Here is a 20,372-nt window from a genome sequence, read left to right as displayed (position 1 = left end):
TGTCTTTTCAACAAACTGAAATCAATTTTTTTTTTTCCAGTTTCTCCTCATATCGTCCAATTCTACTTACTGGGGTCAAAGAGAACAAATCTATTTAGCCTTCCACATGCCAGTCCTTCTAACATTTAGTCAGTTGTTATATTTCCCCTAAGCCCTTCAAATCTTCTCTGCTTCATACTAAATATTCCCAGTTATTTCTATCAAACTTTATATAATGTGTATTAAAATTTTTACTTCATCTCTACTGTTCTTCTTTGGATGCTTTCCAACTTATTCAAGTACTTTTTAAATGTGATATATGGAAATAAATTCTAGATCCCAGTTATGGTTTAGAATGGGCAGTATGCCATAACATTCTCCAAACACTATTCTTTTCTTACTATTCAAGAGGGCAAAGTAATCAACACAGTTAAATGCTGCAGGGGTCAAGAAGAATGTGAATAAGAAAAAGACTTTCATTTTGAAAATTAAGAGATCACAGGTAACTTTGGTGAGAGCAGTTTCAATGGAAGGATAATATTATAAGCCAAATTACAAGGATTTAGGAAGAGTAAGGAAAGAAAGCAGATGCCCTAAATTTAAATGGATTTCTCAGGCAGTATGACTATGAAGAGGAAGAGAGCTGTAAGAAGGTGAGTAAATGGTGGAGATGGCAAGATTGTAAAATATTTTTTTTAAAGGATTAAGGAAATATTGACAAATGTATTCTTTATCAGAAAAGAAACTAGAAGGGAGTGGAATACAAAAGACAAGAAAGTGAAGATAATTGTGAGGAAAATTGCTGGAAAGGAAGGGAAACCAGATCAAGGGAGAACACAAAGGAGTTGGCCTTAGCAAGGAGGACTAACTCTTTGAGACCAGAGTAAGGGAAGATTCTGGGTGATATGAAAATGAGGAAGGGCAGAGGAGAACCTCTGAGAAAATGGCCTCGATTTTTTCATTGAATATGAATACATGTCTTCAGTTAAACAATTAAGTGAAAGGAGTCTTATAGGAGATTTGAAAAGCTCACCAAGCTTGCTGCTATGGGGGAATGGGAGGAGAGTAAGAATAGAAAAGGGATTTTCTAGACTTTATATGGCATCATAAAATATTAGCAAAAGAATTATTTGGCATTTTATAAAGAAAAAAACAACAACAACAGTAAAACATATCCCAGCTAGACTCAAATGACTAAACTGGATATCCCAGTGTTGAATAAACCCAAGAATATAAATTACTTAGGTAAAATTGTTTCCTTAAATAATTTTAGGGAAGAATTCATTATTGACAAGAAGGTAGTTTAGCAGAAATTAGGCTTAAACAAATATCTTTATTCTTGCCTCAAGTTTCACTCCATTCTATTCATGCTTCACACAATAACTGTAATAGTCCTAAAATGTCATTATGACCAATTCAATGACTCCTTCTGCTCCACTACAACTCAATAACTCTAGTGACTCTCCTACTACTTTTAGGATTAAATATAAGCTCTTCTGTTTATAATTATATCATGGCCCAGTTCCATACCACATTTCCAATTTCTTTCCATGCATTTTGTTGGCTTACACATTGTTCCAAACATATAACATTATATTTCTGTGATTTTATTTAGTCTCTGGAATACGCCCTTATCCTCACCTTTGGTCTGGTAAGCCTTGGTTTCCTTCAAGTTTCAATTCAAGTTCCTCTTTCTCATTAGGAATTTCCTGCCTCCTCCCACCTCCCTACCCACACCCCCACTCCATAGCAAGTCCCTACCCCTTCGATGTCAGATAAGTGTTTTGTATATTCCTATATAAGTGCATATATACATATATATATATATATATATATATATATATATATATATATGTGTGTGTGTGTGTGTGTGTGTGTGTGTGTGTGTGTGTGTACATATTTTCTCTTCCATAAAAATGCAAATTACTTAACAGTAATGATCATTTTCACCTTTGTGTTTGTATCATCTCTTGTCTAACACAGTGCCTGGCAGATAGTAGGTGCTTAAAAGAATGTTTAATTCATTGATCTTACACCATATGCCACAATATTTTCAAAATGGAAATGTGATCTGAATATAGAATGCTTTACCATTAAAGAATTAGAAGAGAACTATAATAACTACCTTTCAAATACATAGTACACAGTTCAAAGTACATAGTACAACTAAGTATATACTATGTAAGTATCTTACATAGCACAAGGTACTAAGTAAGTACCTTACATACTACATGTATATAGTACATAGTACCTACATAGTACATGGTACAATAAGGGTAGAAATTTTTAACCAAGGGGGAAGAAGAAATCATTTTACATATATATACATGTGTGTGTGTGTATGTGTATGTATATGTATATATATAATTTTAATTAAAATTAATGACATCAGTATCAATAAAATTAAGAAGACTTCATAAAGAAATATAAATGCAGTTAGAATAAGGAATGTGGTCAGCAGAGAATAGTCAGTTATCAGATATTTCTGATAAGAGTATGGTATCCAACAACCATTTAATACAGATACCTAACAAAGAAGTCATTTCCCAAGAATAAGTAGTTGGAAAATGTGAACAAATCATTCTCCAAAGAAGAATTTCATTAGGGAGTTGTTAATGTGGTCCATGTATATTTATGCTGGCCAATTTCATTCCATTCCTTGGCCCATAACTACATTTGTAAACAGGATCTGATCATTCAGAAGAAAGCACCTTTTGTTATGATAGACTGGGGTAAGAGTGAGACAATCCTGTTACAAAGCCAGAAAAACACCCAAATCACATATGGTATAAACTTCTGTTGCTCCAGCTTTTTAAAAAGAAGGACAGATTTATGATTTTCTATATAAACAGGTAAGCACTTTTAATGATAAAGACAACAGATGAGGTAGGAAATGTAACTGATAAAATTGGAGAATAATGTTATCATGATAGGTCAATGTTTTGAGGTTTGTTTTTCTATTCTGATGAAAAAATGTTCCAAATAATTCCCATTAGGCATTCAGCAAACTGATGACAAAAAATAGAAATAGCATTGGAGGAGTTATACTAACAGGTAAACTAATAAATTATTTTTGGAACAGAAAAGCAACTTGAAATTATGTTAAGAAAAATTTTAAAAATTTTATACCCTTTGATACAAAGATCCATCTGAATGTGACCATTTATATTTAAGCTGGTTATGCAATTTGAATTTGTTTTGATATGTGGTATAAAAGGTTGGTATAATCCTAATTTCTATGAGACTTCTTTCCATTTTTTCCAGAAATTCATATCAAAAGTGGGTCCTTCTTGTGATACACTATATACTTGGGTTTATCAAATACTAGTCTACTATGTGAAATTTCTTCTGGCTTATCTAATATGTTCTTATTGATCTGCTTTGCTGTTTTTAACCTATACTAAATAGTTTTGATAATTAGTGGAAAATACTATACAGTATAGTAATGGACAATAGAAAAACCTATCTCAAAATGTTGAGCTATAATGCTACAACATTCCCCAATTTGATTAGTTTCATTTCCTACTTTACCTATTCTTTCTCTCTAAATATGCTTACCTCTTTATATAGAATATCATAAAGCTGTCTTTTTTTTTTTTTAAATAAAGATGACACTACAGAATTTTATACCATATGTGATTGGAGGGTTTCTCTAGCTTTGCAACAGGCCTGTCTCACACTTACCTCAGTCTACCATGACAAAAGGTACTTCCTCATGAATGATCAGATTCTATTTACAAATGCAGTTATGGGCCAAGGAATAGAATGAAGTTGGCCTCCATAAGTATAGATGTACCACATTAGCAACTGCCTAACCAAATGACTTGCAGACACTAGTGACATATAATGAAGCAAATAAGGTATGCTTTTTAAAATTAAAACCACATTTCCATTTAAGGCTCACTAGAAAAGGACATTTGTCTTTATGGCAACCTATGTCATGGTTTTTGAAAATATCTTGGTTCTCTATTTCTTTGACTCCTAATTTCACTTAAAATAGTGACATTAGTTTGTTTTCTTTACCAATTAAGTTTTAGAATTATTTCTACAATTTTTAGAATATAGTTACAAAATGTAAATCTAAATTAAATTCCTTTTTTAAATTCAACATCTTATTTTCTTTTATCTTTTAAATCATACAGTGCACAGCAAGCTATAATTTTAAAAGGACCACTGTGGAGTCAAAGACAGTGACAGGGTGAAGAACCAGCAATTAATGTTAATCTATTATAACACAGACAATACAAGATAAACCCACAGACATAGTGATTCTACAACAGTTTTCCAACAGCCCTTTATCTTAATAAGCTACTTAGGGTAATCTATATCAATCACAAAGTTAGTAAATGGTTTTCAAAAAAAGGGAAAAAAACCAGAAAACTGAGGTCAAAGCTAGAGAAGAAGAAACAGACCTTGCAGAAAACCTAAAATTTGAAGAATGGTGGGATATTATGGGAAAAAAAATCATATAGCAAATAAACATCAGCTAAAATATATAATATATATAATATATATAATAAGGAATATTCAATAAATAAGGAAAATGAAAGAAAAAAGTTACTAAAACAAAAGCTGGATTCTTCAGTGATTTTATTTTAACTTATCTGAACAGAGAAGCAGCAGAAAACCTTTTTGGCAGGTATCTAGATCCAGAAGAGGAGCAGCAAGATAGCACAGTGGAAGAGTGTTGGACCTGGGATCAGGATGACCTGAGTTCCAATCCAGCCTCATTTAGTCATTTAACAGCTGTGTGACCCCAGGCAAGTAATTTAACTGTTCTCAGCCTCAGTTTCCTCATCTGTAAAATGGTGATGAAGGGGCAGCTAGGTGGCACAGTGGATAGAGGACCAGCCCTGAAGGACAGAAGACCTGAGTTCAAATCTGGCCTCAGATACTTAATTATTTCCTAGCTGTGTGACCCTGGGCAGGTCACTTAACCCCAATTGCCTCAGGAAAAAAAAATGGTGATGAAAATAGCACCAAACTCATGCCTAGTTACAGTACCCTAATCATGAGGCTTCTAGTTGTTCTGTCAGGAAATCAGCTTCATCATTCAAATTCATATCTTTGATTAAATGCAGAGTAAAGGCAATGGGCAGGTGAGGGTTTCTCTTTTATTTTTAAAATGGAAATGAAATGAGAATTTAAGGAATTTCATTTATAACATGCAAGAGGCTGCAAGAGCTCCTGAATCTAGCCAAATCAGCCACCTGGTTCTAATCCCAGAGCAAAGTAAAAGAGAACTACAACAGTCAGCTTAGTCTTTTCTTAAAGACATTGTGTCATTTGAGGGGGGAATGTTTCTCCTACAGGGAAATTACTTCTTGGCAAAGAGACTGACTAGGCTCTGGTCCAAAATGAAGCTGGTTCCCAAAGGAAACAACAGAAATACCAAGCCTTATCCAAAAATTCTCTGACACCAAATGGCCATGCATGTATGTGTGTACAAATCATGGATTTAAAAAAAGATTTAAATGGTAGCCAAAAACCAATTCAGAAAATCACAGGCCAAATGACAGACTTGACTTTATTAATCAGTAAGAGTTGGAAAGTGGGTTCTCAGGTGTCATAAAATAACACGTGGCTACTTTTACTGTTAAATGTTTTGAAAGTTAAAGGCAATCATTGAATACACTGATTCTGAGAATCTTTTCATACATTATTTGTACTGAAGAAAAGAAACTCTTTCCATCCTCTCTCATCTAACACTACCCTATTTTTAAAAAAATAATCTGGTTACTTTGGAAATAAAAATTGGTTTCACAGGGTAAGAAAAAATTGAAAATTAGACATTTTCCCTTGGGAATCTATTTCATTTGGAAATAATCGGTAAGGTGAAATAATTAGATTTAAATCATATTTTTTCTAAAATATCCAACAGGCTGTATGCCCAGTAATATGTACATATTAAGGTCCCTAATCATGATTAAAGTATAATAATTTAAAAGGCTCCTAACTAATTTTCATATTGAAGAAAGCAAGAGTAAAGGAATGGGGAAGCAGCAGTAAAGATACATTAATTCAAGGGCAAATAGTGAGAGAACAGCATTTTGGAATGAGAAAACTCTACCCTATGAATTTGCCAACTGCAAGTCACAGATCATGCATTGCTAGCTGTATGACTTTGGGCAAGTTATCATGGAGCAACTCTAAGCTGTAATTTGTTTTCTGAATAAAAAGATGATAATATCTGAAAAAATATAGGAACATTATTGCTAAATTTTGAAACCCCTAGATCAAAAACAAAATTTTACAAGAAGCAAGAAAAACTCAATTCAAATATACTATATCTACAATTACAACTAAAAGTGTTTATCAGCAGCTACAATTAAAAAAAAAATCACAGGTCCTAGAATATTATATATCGACAATCAAAAGAATTAAGCCTGCAACCAAAAATATATCCAGTAAAACTACCCATGATTCTGAATGAAAAAATGGACATTCAATGAACTCACAGGTTTTCAAGACCAATCTGAATTGGATAGAAAATTAACATATTAGAACCAAGATCAAAGGTACTAAACAAGGACAAACCATTTATGTGAAAATATAAATTATACATCTAAGATTGACATCAGTAACTGGTTAGTTCAAAAGAAAGATTGGGGAAGAACTAAGCATTATCTGAATCTAAAAAGCAAAATTGTCTAGGAAAAATTAAAAATAATTATTATGCTATATGAATGAGGTACAGAGGAAAAAGTGACACAGAACTATTAGATTGGGGGAAGAGCACACTGGTAGTTCTGAAAACCTATTCACATCAGGAATGGGTGAAATTGGGAATAATCCATTTATATGCCATGAAGGCCACAGCATCCTCCAAAATCTATAAAGAAATAAGTATGGGGAGAGAATAGGTTAAGATAGAATACAAAAGGTTGTCTAGATTAATGAAATTGGGATAAGTTAAGTAAATTAATGAGAACAGAGAGAGAGAGGAAAAAGGTAGGGGGAGAAGATAAGGGAAGGTTCCATGGATGGGGGGGAAGTTAAATAATAGCAAATCAAGTCAAGGAGTAGAATTAAAACATAAGAGTTAGTAGCAATGGGAAATGAAAGACATACATAAATACAGCAAGGATTTATTGTAGAGTAGAATTTATTTGCGGGGGAGGGACGGTAATCATTGATCTCAGACAAAAATCAAACTTAAAAATTTAATCAAGAGAGAAATCTATATTATATGTTGCCATATCAATATTCTTTTAGAGTCTACATATATGTAAATGCATAAGCATATGTGCGTGCATATGCATGTATATGTGTATGTAGATAGATACGTGTGTAGCAGTATGTGAAAACGCACACACATATATATTAGAAGGGCGGGGAAGAGCTGGGAATAAAAGGGGAAAAAATAATAAAGTAAAAAGTGCACAGCAGAGAACAAAAGGAAGCAAAAAAAAAGATGGACATCATGAATATTATGTGTTCTATTATCATACAGGCTTTCTTGAAATGGAAATTTGTTACATATTTTGATGTTCTGCTGGGTACATGACAATATTTTGTTTTGTTTTTCCTTCTTTATCTTTCATCTTCTATTTTGTTTTCTCTCATTTGGTTTTAATGTATTTGGTTTTAAATAAATAATTTTAAGGGTGTGCTAATACCTGCCCAAATTCATACAATAATATGTCACAATGTCACTTGTGAGACAAATGAGATCCTGGGTGGGAATATGCACTGCAAATAATCAAGTTCCATATAAAGTAAATCATTATTTTTTACACCAGATTTTAACTTTCTGTGTCTACCAGGATGGCTAGTACACAACAGATGTTTCATAAATGTTGGCTGAAGTCAATTGGTTGTAAGCTTTAGAAACTCTTCTTATTCCCTATATTCCCTAATGAATCTAAAATGACTGACAACATCTAATCAGATCCAAATGTACTATACAAAGAAAATGAATTTCTTCTTTAAGTGCCCAGCCTCCTCTGAAATTAGATTTTTGGTAACATCTGTAGATTCTTGGTGGTTATGCCAAGAGAATATAACTTCCCAAAGTTCTTTAAAAAACTGGAAAAATTTTGAGCATAGGGTTATGATGGACAGTGCACCTACAATGAGAGAACCTATTTGGTCAGAAAAAGGTCATAACTATATTTGGATGCAAAGTGAACTATTTTAGACTACTAAGAAATAGAGGGTTTAGAATTTTATGGGAGAAGAAGAGAATCATAGAGATAGTTATTATAGGGTTTTGGAAAACTGAACTATTATAACAGAGCAGGAGAGAGAAACTTATAACCCCTTAACTGAAGCTCATGATACCAAATAAGGAATATCTATCTGCATGGAGTTAAAGAACTCAAAATCAGGATTACAGATGATTTGTTAACTCCCTGTAAAAGTTAAAGGTCAGGAAAAGGGAAGAAAAGAAAGACCAAAATATGTATTAGAACCCTAGATAGAACTTTTCTTCTGATTAAACCTAAGTACACAACAATGATCTGTTTTTTTTTTTTTTTTTTTTTTTTACTAATGGCAAATTTTTCTCCTTCAAGTTTCACAACTAGCTCTTGTCTGTATACTATGGATAAATGTTTAAGTTATTAGTGCTTATTTCTAAGATGTCTATTTAGATTAAAGTGTGAGGAAAATGTTAAAGATCAGATCAATGAATCATTCTGAGTATATCCTGAAATCACTTCCAGCACCCTTGTTTCATGTACAATCTTTAGAATTTTAAACTATTTCCAAAGGAGGTGGCTTCCTTCAAACTCAGTGTCTTAAGGCATTGGACTAGGTCACTTTGGTTCTAATGCTGGATATTTCTATCTCTGTGCCTTCCATCGAGTTATTTCACACACATTCCCTCCCTGGCCCTTTCTCTACCCTCCCTCACACTGTTTTCTGCCCCATCCTGACTTAAGATTTTCTCATCTGTAAAATGTTGGTTTAGACATGGGGCAGGTTACATGATTACACCTTCCAGCTCTAAATTCTATTAACTTTTATGACAATTCTTACCACATGTTAATTTGAATAGAGAAGCTATGTTATTTCAGATTCATTTTCAGTTCATAGAAATAGACTCATTACATCAAAATTCAACTGTGACCAAAATGTATATACATATTGAAACAATGTATTTACGTGGCACTTTTTAATGTTAGCTTTTGAATTAGTATATCTTTAAATTCTTTTTCTGAAGATTAGTTTTGTTTTTTCCTCCATGAATATCAGAATGTTTTCCCCAATTTAACATGAATCAAAAGCCAAATTTAAATAAAAGGGCTGTAATAATGCAAGTAATAATTATCTGTCATGTCTCATATTGTATACTTTAGGTATGGTCAATAATTTTGTATGTTCTGATACTTTCTGTAACTAAAATAAAATATTTTAAAATAAGCTATTAATTATAAAGGGCCTTCCCCTTAGTAGGTAATTATTACATGTCAATGGTACCATTTTAAGCTAGAGAGATATATGGATCATGCCCTTTACTGATGAATACATTAATCAATGAAAATGTACAATTCCTTAGTACTAGGAATAAAAGCAGAAAAGTCAAGGAAGTCCCTACTCCCAAGAAGCTCACATTGTAATTTCAGAAAATTCACTTTCAGGACAGAGGGAGAGGCCTGAAAGTTCTAATGAGGCCGTGATGGAGGAGATGGCAAGGTCCGAAGATCATACTATTAACTAAGTAGAGCCGATGACAAAGGGATCCCAGGAAGTGGAGGGGAGGGACTGGTGTACTTCCACTTCACTGGAATGAATAGTGACAATCAAAGCATGAGAGGAGGGAGGGAGTCCTCTGTAGCATGTCTTCCTTTCTTCAGGCCATTTCAAATGGGTTTGGGATTCAGTCAGCTTGTACATTAGCCCCTCTATCACTTCTTCCTCATTCTACCCATCATCACTTATTGTTTCAGGAGTTTCATTTACCTGTTTTGATCCATTCCCATTTGACTATAACTTTCCTGAAGATAAAGACTTAGGTACCACTTCTTTTATACTGCCCATAACATTCAGCCCAGTGATGAACACACAATAATTCCTGATTTATTTTTCTCCCAACCTAGATGACCTACATAAGTAGTGCAATTTCATTCCTATTTTTCAAGATGGAGGTTTGACATCATTTTCATAAGCTTAGTATCTGGATTTGAAAATCAACTAGCTCAATTGGCCCCAAGTAACAAATATGCTTTTCATTGCTCTTTCATTGTGAGCTGTGATTTTTAATTTAACCTTGAAAACCTCTGCACCTGATAAGTTTGTAACATCCAAAAAAAGAAATAAATAGCAGAAATATTGGTTTAATTCAGCATTATTTTATCAATTTGAAGGTCATCTGAAGTTCAAAATTAATAATTTTATGATCTGACACTATGCCAAACTTTCCCTAGAAAGTGCAAGAGTCAACCCATGAGAGTACTATCAGCTATCTCAGGTGAGGAATCCAGGACCTTTCTCTTTCCCACCCTAACTTTCACTGTCAAGGTCCTGTCAAAAACTAGACTCTCTCTCTCGGGGGGATGCTGAACCATGCTTCCACCTCTTTTGGAGATCCCCCAAAACCTGAATCAATTCTGACTGTAATCTCCTTTCCAAAGATTATTAATTAGCTAGGAATCATCTGTTCTAGCACTCCTTCCTATCTGACTGTTGCTTCCTTGCTGGATACTAAATAGCTCCTACACTTATGTAACTATATACTATGAAGCTGAAACTATCTGTAGCTATCACCTTCAAATAGAATGTAAACTCCTGAAGAACAAGGACTGACTTGCTTTTGTATTTGTATCTCCAGAGCTTTATACAGTGCAAAGCATATGGTATTTCCTTTTTTCTGCAAGTTCAAAAAGTATTTAGGAGAAGGCAGTCATACTGAGCATAGTCCTGGAGATCAGGCTTTGACCCGAAGTGTTTTCTATGAAATATTCCACTTCTGAGAGTTTTCTTGCCTACACACTATAAGTGAAGGTCTTTGATATTTGACAACCTTGTAGCTGGGGACATGTCTTTATAATAACCTTTACCAGAAGGACCCATAACTCTTATACTAAGTCTCTGCCTTGGAATTTCATTAATATGAAAAGCTGTGGCATTTGGGAGGATGACATTTTTTTTTTTAACAATTCCTAATTAGGTAGTATTCTTGTGTATAAAAGTTGCCATTAAACATATTCCATGGCACAGAGAAAAAAAAAGCAAGACTAGTAACTCTGACCCTCAGAATCATGATTGGAGGGATAAAGTAGCTTATGACTAATCTTTCTGACTCTTGAAAAGTTGAAGCCAAGTTAAACTACCAAAATCCACTTGAAGTAACAGACATTGAAAATGGCAATGATAATACAGAGTAACATTTAGACCAGACAATTAGTCATAGGTTCCATATGGATTTGGGAAAAATCTGATATGGCAGTCAGAATCATTTAGTTAAATAATATTAAACAGACAAGAATAGAGTATTTAAACTGGAGTTTTCTCTCCTGGTTATTAATATTTAAACAAAGCAGATGTGTAAACTATTTTATCTTGGTCATAAGAGGCACATTTGCTAGGACTGCTCTAATAAATTTAAAAGACATCACTGTTCTAGCACCACGTCCCTTAGAAAGTTAACATTCATCTAACCATATGCATACACTCTCAAACATCAGAGATATGATCTAGAGTTTGCTTGAATATAATTGTAGTAAAATACCACCCTAAATCACTAAATAGAAAGTTATATAGCCAAAGAATTATTTCTAAATTTCTTTGAAAAGTCAGCCATTGATGAAGAGTCTGATATTCTCAGGTGGTAAATCTTTATCAAAAGTAAAACAAAATGCATTGGATTAGGTAACAGGAAACCTGAATTATAATCCCAAACCTGCCAAAATGGCTAGATTCCTAATGTCCCTGACTGCTCTAAATTCTACAACACAAAAGCTGAATTGTGGAAAAAGAAAAAGTTGTTTACTTATGTAACAACCACACTCCTTTCTAGCCATTATTAACTAAGGCATTCATTTGATGGGACCTCTGATAAGTATTTAATTTCTGTGCGAAGAAGTAAGTGAAGGTACTTGGGAGCTTTCAGATAGTCATTTTTTTTTTAAACTAATCTAGATCTCATAAGCCTTCATGAAGCCCCAATAGATCCTATTGGGACTGTAAGATTTTCTAAATGGGGCTCAAATATTCTGTATCAGAGTCCCTCAGCTATATGACCTCTACTGGGCCAAAAAGATTTATAGAATCATAGAGCTCTAGATCTTAGAAAGAGAAGAGCTCTTAAGATGTCATTCTTGTTTTAAGGCATAGAAAAAATTGTTTTTCCCCATTTTGGGTGATGCACCTGAGGTCTAGAGAAACTCAGTGATTTGATCATAATCACATAGTTTAAAAATCAATTTATTCAATCATTATTCTTGTCATCATCGTTTTTCAAAAGGTGAATATTAGTTTTAATGTTGGCATGTTCCTGCATTGGAATCAAAGAAAATTTATTTGACACATTTATCTCAATTGCTAGTACAACTCCATTTCACTCAAAATAATATTGAAATGAATAATTAAAACAGTAAATGATAATCACTTACCCAGGATTATACAACATGACAGCTGAGAGATTCTCACATGATTTTGAAAGGTCAGTCATTGACAAACTGAAGGAAGACAAAAGTCCACTCTAAAACCAGAGCACAAAACATGTCTATTAACTTTTGCAATAATCAAAATCCAGCAGATAGATTATCTAACCAGCTTTGTTTTAATTGCTGAAAATCCAGCACACAAATGAGAAGTATCACATTTCAAGAAACTTATTTTCTTGGTATATGTACTGGTTGGCCCAAGGCAGAATGCAATTTCTCCATGCCTGAGTGGAAAGTTTATATGAGCTGTTTTAGCTGAAAAAAAAAAAAAAACTGCATTTGGAGGCCAATGAGCAGTACTGCAAAGCCTCTCTTTTTAGTTAGCTAGTCCTTGGGTATCAGACACAATCTATCTCTAGGTCATTAAAAGCTTTTCCAGTCTGATCAGACCTGCCACCGCTTAGACATCTTCAAGATGGCAAGAATCTTCAAGAAGACCAGGACATCTCCATGTCATGAAAAGACTTTCAGTAAAAAGCACAAATGTATTCTGTTTAGAATTTTAAATACTGATGTATTATGAGGCAGAGAAATGATGTATACCACTGTATAAATATGTTCCAAGCTAAATTCCCTAAAATCATTAAAGTAAGTACTGGGCATTCCACAGTGGCAGATTACAAAGGGCTCTGAGGATAGGGAAATTCTCCCCAATAGTCAAAGTAGAGATAGGAATGTCAAAATTAAATCTTAAAATGTTAAATTTACATTTGGGAGCTGGAAGGCCATCTAGCCATACTACCTAACTTTACAAATGAAGAACTGATGGAGAGCAATTTGGAACTGTGCTCAAAAAGTTATCAAACTGTGCATACCCTCTGATCCAGCAGTGTTTCTACTGGGCTTATACCCCAAAGAGATACTAAAGAAGGGAAAGGGACCTGTATGTGCCAAAATGTTTGTGGCAGCCCTGTTTGTAATGGCTAGAAGCTATAAAATGAATGGATGCCCATCAATTGGAGAATGATTGAGTAAATTGTGGTATATGAACTTTATGGAATATTATTGTTCTGTAAGAAATGACCAGCAGGATGAATACAGAGAGGACTGGCGAGACTTACATGAACTGATGCTGAGTGAAATGACCAGAACCAGGAGATCATTATATACCTCAACAATGATACTGTTTGAGGATGTATTCTGATGGAAGGGAATCTCTTCGATAAAGAGAGCTAATTCAGTTTCAATTGATCAAGGATGGACAGAAGCAGCTACATCCAAAGAAAGAACACTGGGAAATGAATATAAACTGCTTGCATTTTTGTTTTTCTTCCCGGGTTATTTATACCTTCCGAATCCAATTCTTCCTGTGCAACAAGAAAACTGTTTGGTTTTGCACACATATATTGTATCTAGATATACTGTGACATATTTAACATGTAAAGGACTGCTTGCCATCTGGGGGAGATGGTGGAGGGAGGGAAGGGAAAAATTGGAACAAAAGTGAGTGCAAGGGATAATGCCATAAAAAATTACCCTGGCATAGGTTCTGTCAATAAAAAGTTATGAAAAAAAAAAAAAGAAACTCACAATTCTACCAAAAAAAACAAACAAACAAACAAACAAAACAAACAAACAAACAAAAAAACAAATGAAGAACTGAGGCTCAGGGTAACTTGCCACACAGGTTACCAGGGCATAAGCAGCAAAGTTGAGATTCATACCTGGTTTACTGACTCCAAATCCACCATATTTTGCAGTATACTATCTGTCAAAGGGAAGACAGATAATCTAGGGACTTTAATGCTATTTTTCCCCAAGAAGCAGAAAGCTACATCTTTTCCTCCTCCTAAACAACAATGCCAGAGACCAGCTGAAAGAACACTCTGCTGGAATAGACAGGAATATATCTAGTGGTATATAACAGGAATATATCAAGGAATATAATAGTGGCAAGACTAAGGTTTTCAAGTTTCCAAACTAGTTCTGATAATAAGGTAACACAAAAATGACAAAATCATCATAAAATCATTATCTGTGACATATCTAAGGAGGTTTTGAATCTGTCCTCAGTTTCTGTAATTTTCTTCCTTGCTCCCAGGGAAACTGTCCTCCCAAGGACAAACTGAAGGAAGACAAAAGTCCACTCTAAAAACAGAGCACAAAACATGTCTATTAACTTTGTCAAAAATCAAAATCTAGCAGATAGATTATCTAATCAGCTTTGTTTTAATTGCTGAAAATCCAGCACACAAATGAGAAGTATCACATTTCAAGAAACTTATTTTCTTGGTATATGTACTGGTTGGCCCAAGGCAGAATGCAATTTCTCCATGCCTGAGTGGAAAGTTTATATGAGCTGTTATAGCTGAAAAAAAAAAAAAAAAAACTGCATTTGGAGGCCAATGAGCAATACTGCAAAGCCTCTCTTTTTAGTTAGCTAGTCCTTGGGTATCAGACACAGCCCATACCACCAAACTTCATTTTTTCTTACTTCAAATTAAAACTACCAATCACCTAAGCTAGTCTCAAGGAGCAGATGATCTGAAAAAACTGATTCTCTTCTAGACTTCTCTATTAATGTTGAGAAAGCACCATCTTCCTAGGTCACCCAGATTTGAAAGCTAAGTTCATCCTTAATTCCTCACTCCTCCTCATCCCACTGTATCTCATCTGTTGCAAAGGTTTGTTCATTTTACCTCCAACTTCTTGGCTTTAACACAGGTATCACCTTGGTACAGGATCCCATTGCTTCATGCTTCACTATTTCAATAATCTGCTAGTTGGTTTCCATGCCTCAAATATCTCCCCACTTGAAAGTATTAATCACTTCAAATTAATCTTCCTCAAGTCCCCTTTTCCCATAAATGCCAATGGCTCCCTATCATTTCCATGATTCGATATGAAGTCATGTTTGTCATTCAAAGCCTTTTACCCCCTGACTTGTCCTCTATCTTCTCAGTCTTCTTATACCTTACCATCCCTCACAGTCTGTGATTAGACACTTTCTCTAAAGATTCTGAGCATTTCCACTGGCTGTCCCCAAGTCAGCTCTACCTCCTAGGTTTTGTGACTCCTTTCAAGTCCCAGCTGAAATGCCATCTTTTGTAAGAAGATTTTTCCTGTCTCTCTAATACTAATGCCTTCATTCTACTGATTACTTCCAATTTATTGTGTATAGCTATTATTTGTACATATTGTCATCAGATTGTCTCCTTCATTAGATTATGAGATCCTTGAGAACAAGAACTGTCTAGCACATAATAAATGCAAAATAAATGTCTACTGAATGACTACATGAAATTAGGTAGTTATAATCTACCATACACATGGAACTCCCACCTTTTGCCCCAAAGAAAAGTAATAAACACACTTGGTAAAATTTGGGTCGTTGGGAAGAGTTGAATTGTGGGGGTTCTGTTGTGCTTTTATTGCTACTCTACATGATATCTACCAGAGTCCCCAAATGTGTAGAGCCAGGAAGAGAAAACTCATAAAATCAGCACTGCCTAGCAACATGAAGATCCCAACCTCTACATTCCCTCCTCCTTGACTGTACAAATGGCTCTAAGTCTAACAAATAACAAACATCTCCAAAATTCAGACTGGTTACAATGTATCACTTGTAATTAATTTAATTTCTCTTACCTTTCTCTTTTCCCTAAGTTTGGCAGCTTCCTTGGGGTGGTTAAAGCGAAACATATTGGTTCTCCCAAGAAGTATAACAGCACCTAAGAAAATATATGGGTTGTTATTAACATGCAACCTTGACTTATACACTTATTTGGTGGTACCTGAAGTCAGATTTCTATAACTGAAATTTAATCTCTAGTTAATGACCAAAAGAGAGAAAAGGTATTGCTTGGCAATTTAACTTATAAAACCTTATAAAAATATAAAGATTTTGTTCTTCCTATTAAATTTAAAAGTTCTGAATGGTTCTTATATTTCTAAAGTACAATGGATTATTAGCTATGTATGAGAAAAATGATACAACTAAGGTACTGTCATATGAATGTTATGATTTTTAACACTTGGTATCTACCACTTAACTAGACTTTTAATTAATCAAAACTTATTTTCTAAACAAAGACAAATGTCCCAGCAATTTTTTTGGAAGCAAAGATCTACAAACAAAGTGGATATCCATCGATTGAGAAACAGTTAAATAAACTGTGATGTAGAAACACAATGGAATATTAATTGTACTCTAAAAAGCACTAAATATATGGAAGTGAAAGAAATATTAGAAAAATAAATAAAACAGGGTCAAGTAGAATCATAATCACACATAAAAATAAAAATTTAAAAAAAAAACAAGGAACCAAAGTTGAACAATGTTGAAAAAGAAGAAATGAACCTCTTTATTTTGGGGGAAAGGTGGAGGATTTTGTTCAGTAGAGTGAACACACCATTCCATCAGCCTAGTTTGGTTTAGCTACATTTTATCCGCTATCCTACAAGAGATTTATAAAATCACCAATATAACAAGGAGGAGTGGTGAGAGGAATAAATCCAAAAATAACTGTGATGTTAAAATAAAAGCTATGAACTGAACTTTTCAAAAATTAAACACTTCCTTCATTTACTGATGCAATTCATCAAAATTATGTATTTTTATAATACAAAACAATAATCAATTATGTCAAAGTCCACTTATTATAGTTGATCTGATTATTTTTTGGTGGTGTTTGTTACCGAAATGTCTAAAGACATGGATTCAATGTACCCTTATGTACATTAATGACATATTAGTGGGAGGGGGTGGAAATGGAATGGCATCTCACTCACATATGTCATGACATTTTAGGCAACAAGAATAACTATGAATTAATTATATGTCTCAGAAAATTGACAAAACAGTCCTCTCCCAAAAAGGAAAGCTCCCATGTAGCTGCAGGATATCTCGTTTACCTTTTCCCAAGAAGCTATTAGATCAAGAAAAGCTATGGTATTTACGTGATGTTAGACATAGTATGGAAATGATCAAAGGAGAGGTAAATCTGAAAATTGAAAGAATTAGGCTCTAGTTCTGGTTCTGCCACTAACCTATTTTATAATCTTGGACAAATCACTTCGTTTTTCTGGGCCTCAGTTTCCTCATCTGTAAGAAAAAAGGGGGGTTGGATTGATATGAGCTCTAAGGGGCCTTCAAGATCTAAAGTTAAATGAAATATTCCTTGATTGACTGTGAATCTGATTAATTACAGTAGGACTTTCTGCAAAATAGGAAACATTGGTTAGCCCATATTAAATTAATCATATAAATATTGTACTTTCTGTAACTATTAAGTGTATAACTACGTTGTATTTCTTTTGCATATATTTATAAAAATACATGTTGCTTCCCCTGATAGACTATACTCCTTGTATAGCCCAGAGACTGGACTATTTCATTTGTAGAATAGTGCCTAAAACACAATGGGCACTTAATAAAAATTTGATTGGTGGTTAAAACATACTTCTCTACTGACTGCTTTAGAATTTATAAGCTATCTAAAAATGTTCACATGAATTCCATTTTTTTTTTTGAAATTATGCAAACAGAAAGCTGAAGAAAAAGAACTACTTTTTTGTTTTGGTTTAAAAAAAAAATCAATTGAGTTTCGATATCATGCTTGGCTTGTAATTTTGGATTTTACAATCTGGACAGAAAGAATAAGCTTGAAAATGTGCCCATTTTTAACCCTTTATGTACAGCAATAATATTTAATATTATCAATTTCATCTATGGAACATGATAGTTAAGCGCCACAAACTTTAATCTTTCTAATAATGATCCCTCCCTCCAAAATACAAATAAAGGAAAAAACCTGCTATTCTACTTGGCAAAATTATTTTATTTTTTATATTTGAATTTAAGGGTACAAGTAATAAAGAAGATTTAAAATAAGCCTCTTACTAATAATTTGTCACAATGTGTAGTAATGCATAATTACGCAGCAAAACAAAACAAAACAAAACAAAACACATGAACTCACTAGAGTTCAAGACAGGCTTGAGTTGTTCCCTGAGTTCTTTGTTCTGGATTTTACTGGCTTTGGAATTCTTAATTTCCAATATTATGTAAACTCATTATTCCATAAGTGAAAGGAAAGGGAAGTCTATCTCTGAAGGAAGGCAAAAATTCAAAAAACAGTCTAAGTTCTTCTTCATTTCAAAGGTCCAAGAAAAGATTTTTATTTCCATCTCCTACTTCCTTCAGCAGCAAATGGTTTTATGTATATTTTAATCTTCCGTAGAGTTTAAGACATGTCTTCAATACTTAAATACACTGACACTAAACACAAAGAGGCACATTTTTGGTGAGAAAGACAAATTCTAAGCTTAATTTTCATTCCATTTGATAAGCCTTCAATCAAAACAACAGGAACAAAAGTCGATCAAAAACTAAGTTTGATACTACTCTGCTTTGAAAGTTTCTATATCCCACCTTCTAGGCAGCTGTGTCAAACTCAACTATGAATGTATACCTGCTGACAGCATAGTAACACAGAAAACCAAAAATTAGCATTAATTTGTGGTAGTTCCATCAGCTAGGGGGAGCCATAGGGCACAGAGTGCTGGGCCTGGAGTCTGGAAGATTCTTTTTTCATGATTCAAATGTGACCTCAGGCACTTGCTGGCTGTGTGACCCTGGGAAAGTCACTTAGCCCTTGTCTAAGGAAACCCCAAGACAAACCAGGATCTTTGCCAAGAAAACTCCAACTGGGGTCACAAAGAGTTAATCAGGCATGACTGAAACAAATGAACAACATGCTATATTTTTATTTTGTTAAAATTTCCCAATTACATCTTTTTATTTTTTAATATTTTATTTTTTTATAATACCTTTTTATTTACAAGATATATATGTATGCATTGATAATTTTTCAGCATTGACAGTTGCAAAACCTTTTGTTCCAATTTTTCCCCTCCTTCCCCCGCCCCACTATCCAAGATGGCAGGTTGACCAATAGATGTAAAATATGTTAAAGTATAAGTTACATACAATATACGTATACATGTCCATACAGTTATTTTGCTGTACAAAAGAATCAGACTTTAAAGTAGTGTACAATTAATCTGTGAAGGAAATCAAAAATGCAGGTGGATAAAAATAAGAGGGATTGGAAATTCTATGTAGTGGATCATACTCCTCTCCCAGAGTTCTTTTAATGGGTGCAGCTGGTTCAATTCATTACTGCTCTATTAAAATTGATTTGGTTCATCTCATTGTTAAAGAGGGCCACATCCATCAGAATTGATCATCATACAGTATTGTTGTTGAAGTGTATAATGATCTCCTGGCCCGGCTCATTTCACTCAGCATCAGTTCATATAAGTCTTTCCAGGCCTTTCTGAAATCATCCTGCTGGTCATTTCTTACAGAACAATAATATTCCATAATATCCATATACCACAATTTATTCAGCTATTCTCCAACTGATGGGCATACACTCAGTTTCCAATTTCTGGCCACTACAAAGAGACCTGCCACAAACATTCTTGCACATACAGGTCCCTTTCCCTACTTTAAGATCTCTTTGGGATATAAGCCCAATAGTAACATTGCTGGATCAAAGGGTATGCACAGTTTGATAACTTTTTGAGCATAGTTCCAAATTGCTCTCCAGAATGGCTGGATGTGTTCACAATTCCACCAACAATGTATCAGTGTCCCTGTTTTCCCACATGCCCTCCAACATCCCGCTGTTTTTCTCTGTCATCCTAGCCAATCTGTCAGGTGTGTGTAGTGGTATCTCACAGTTGTCTTAATTTGCATTTCTCTGATTAATAATGACTTGGAGCATCTTTTCATATGGCTAAAAATAGTTTCAATTTCTTCATCTGAGAATTGTC

At 34.0% G+C, this 20,372-nt stretch overlaps 1 protein-coding gene across 2 annotated transcripts in view; it reads right to left on the bottom strand.

Annotated features, from left to right (window-relative positions):
• KIF16B (kinesin family member 16B) overlaps window positions 1–20,372 on the bottom strand; it is a 341,764-nt gene that overhangs the window by 116,014 nt on the left and 205,378 nt on the right. For both annotated transcript variants that reach the window (XM_051975895.1, XM_051975896.1), the window contains exons 16-17: window positions 16,179–16,261; window positions 12,537–12,625 (exon numbers count right to left, since the gene is read on the bottom strand). In XM_051975895.1, the coding sequence (XP_051831855.1) occupies window positions 12,537–12,625; window positions 16,179–16,261 (172 nt within the window). The remainder of the gene's footprint in view (window positions 1–12,536; window positions 12,626–16,178; window positions 16,262–20,372) is intronic.

The sequence above is a fragment of the Antechinus flavipes genome, chromosome 2 (genome assembly GCF_016432865.1).
Source record: "Antechinus flavipes isolate AdamAnt ecotype Samford, QLD, Australia chromosome 2, AdamAnt_v2, whole genome shotgun sequence".
NCBI classification, from domain to species: domain Eukaryota; kingdom Metazoa; phylum Chordata; class Mammalia; order Dasyuromorphia; family Dasyuridae; genus Antechinus; species Antechinus flavipes.
This window is presented reverse-complemented; position numbering and strand designations above follow the sequence as displayed.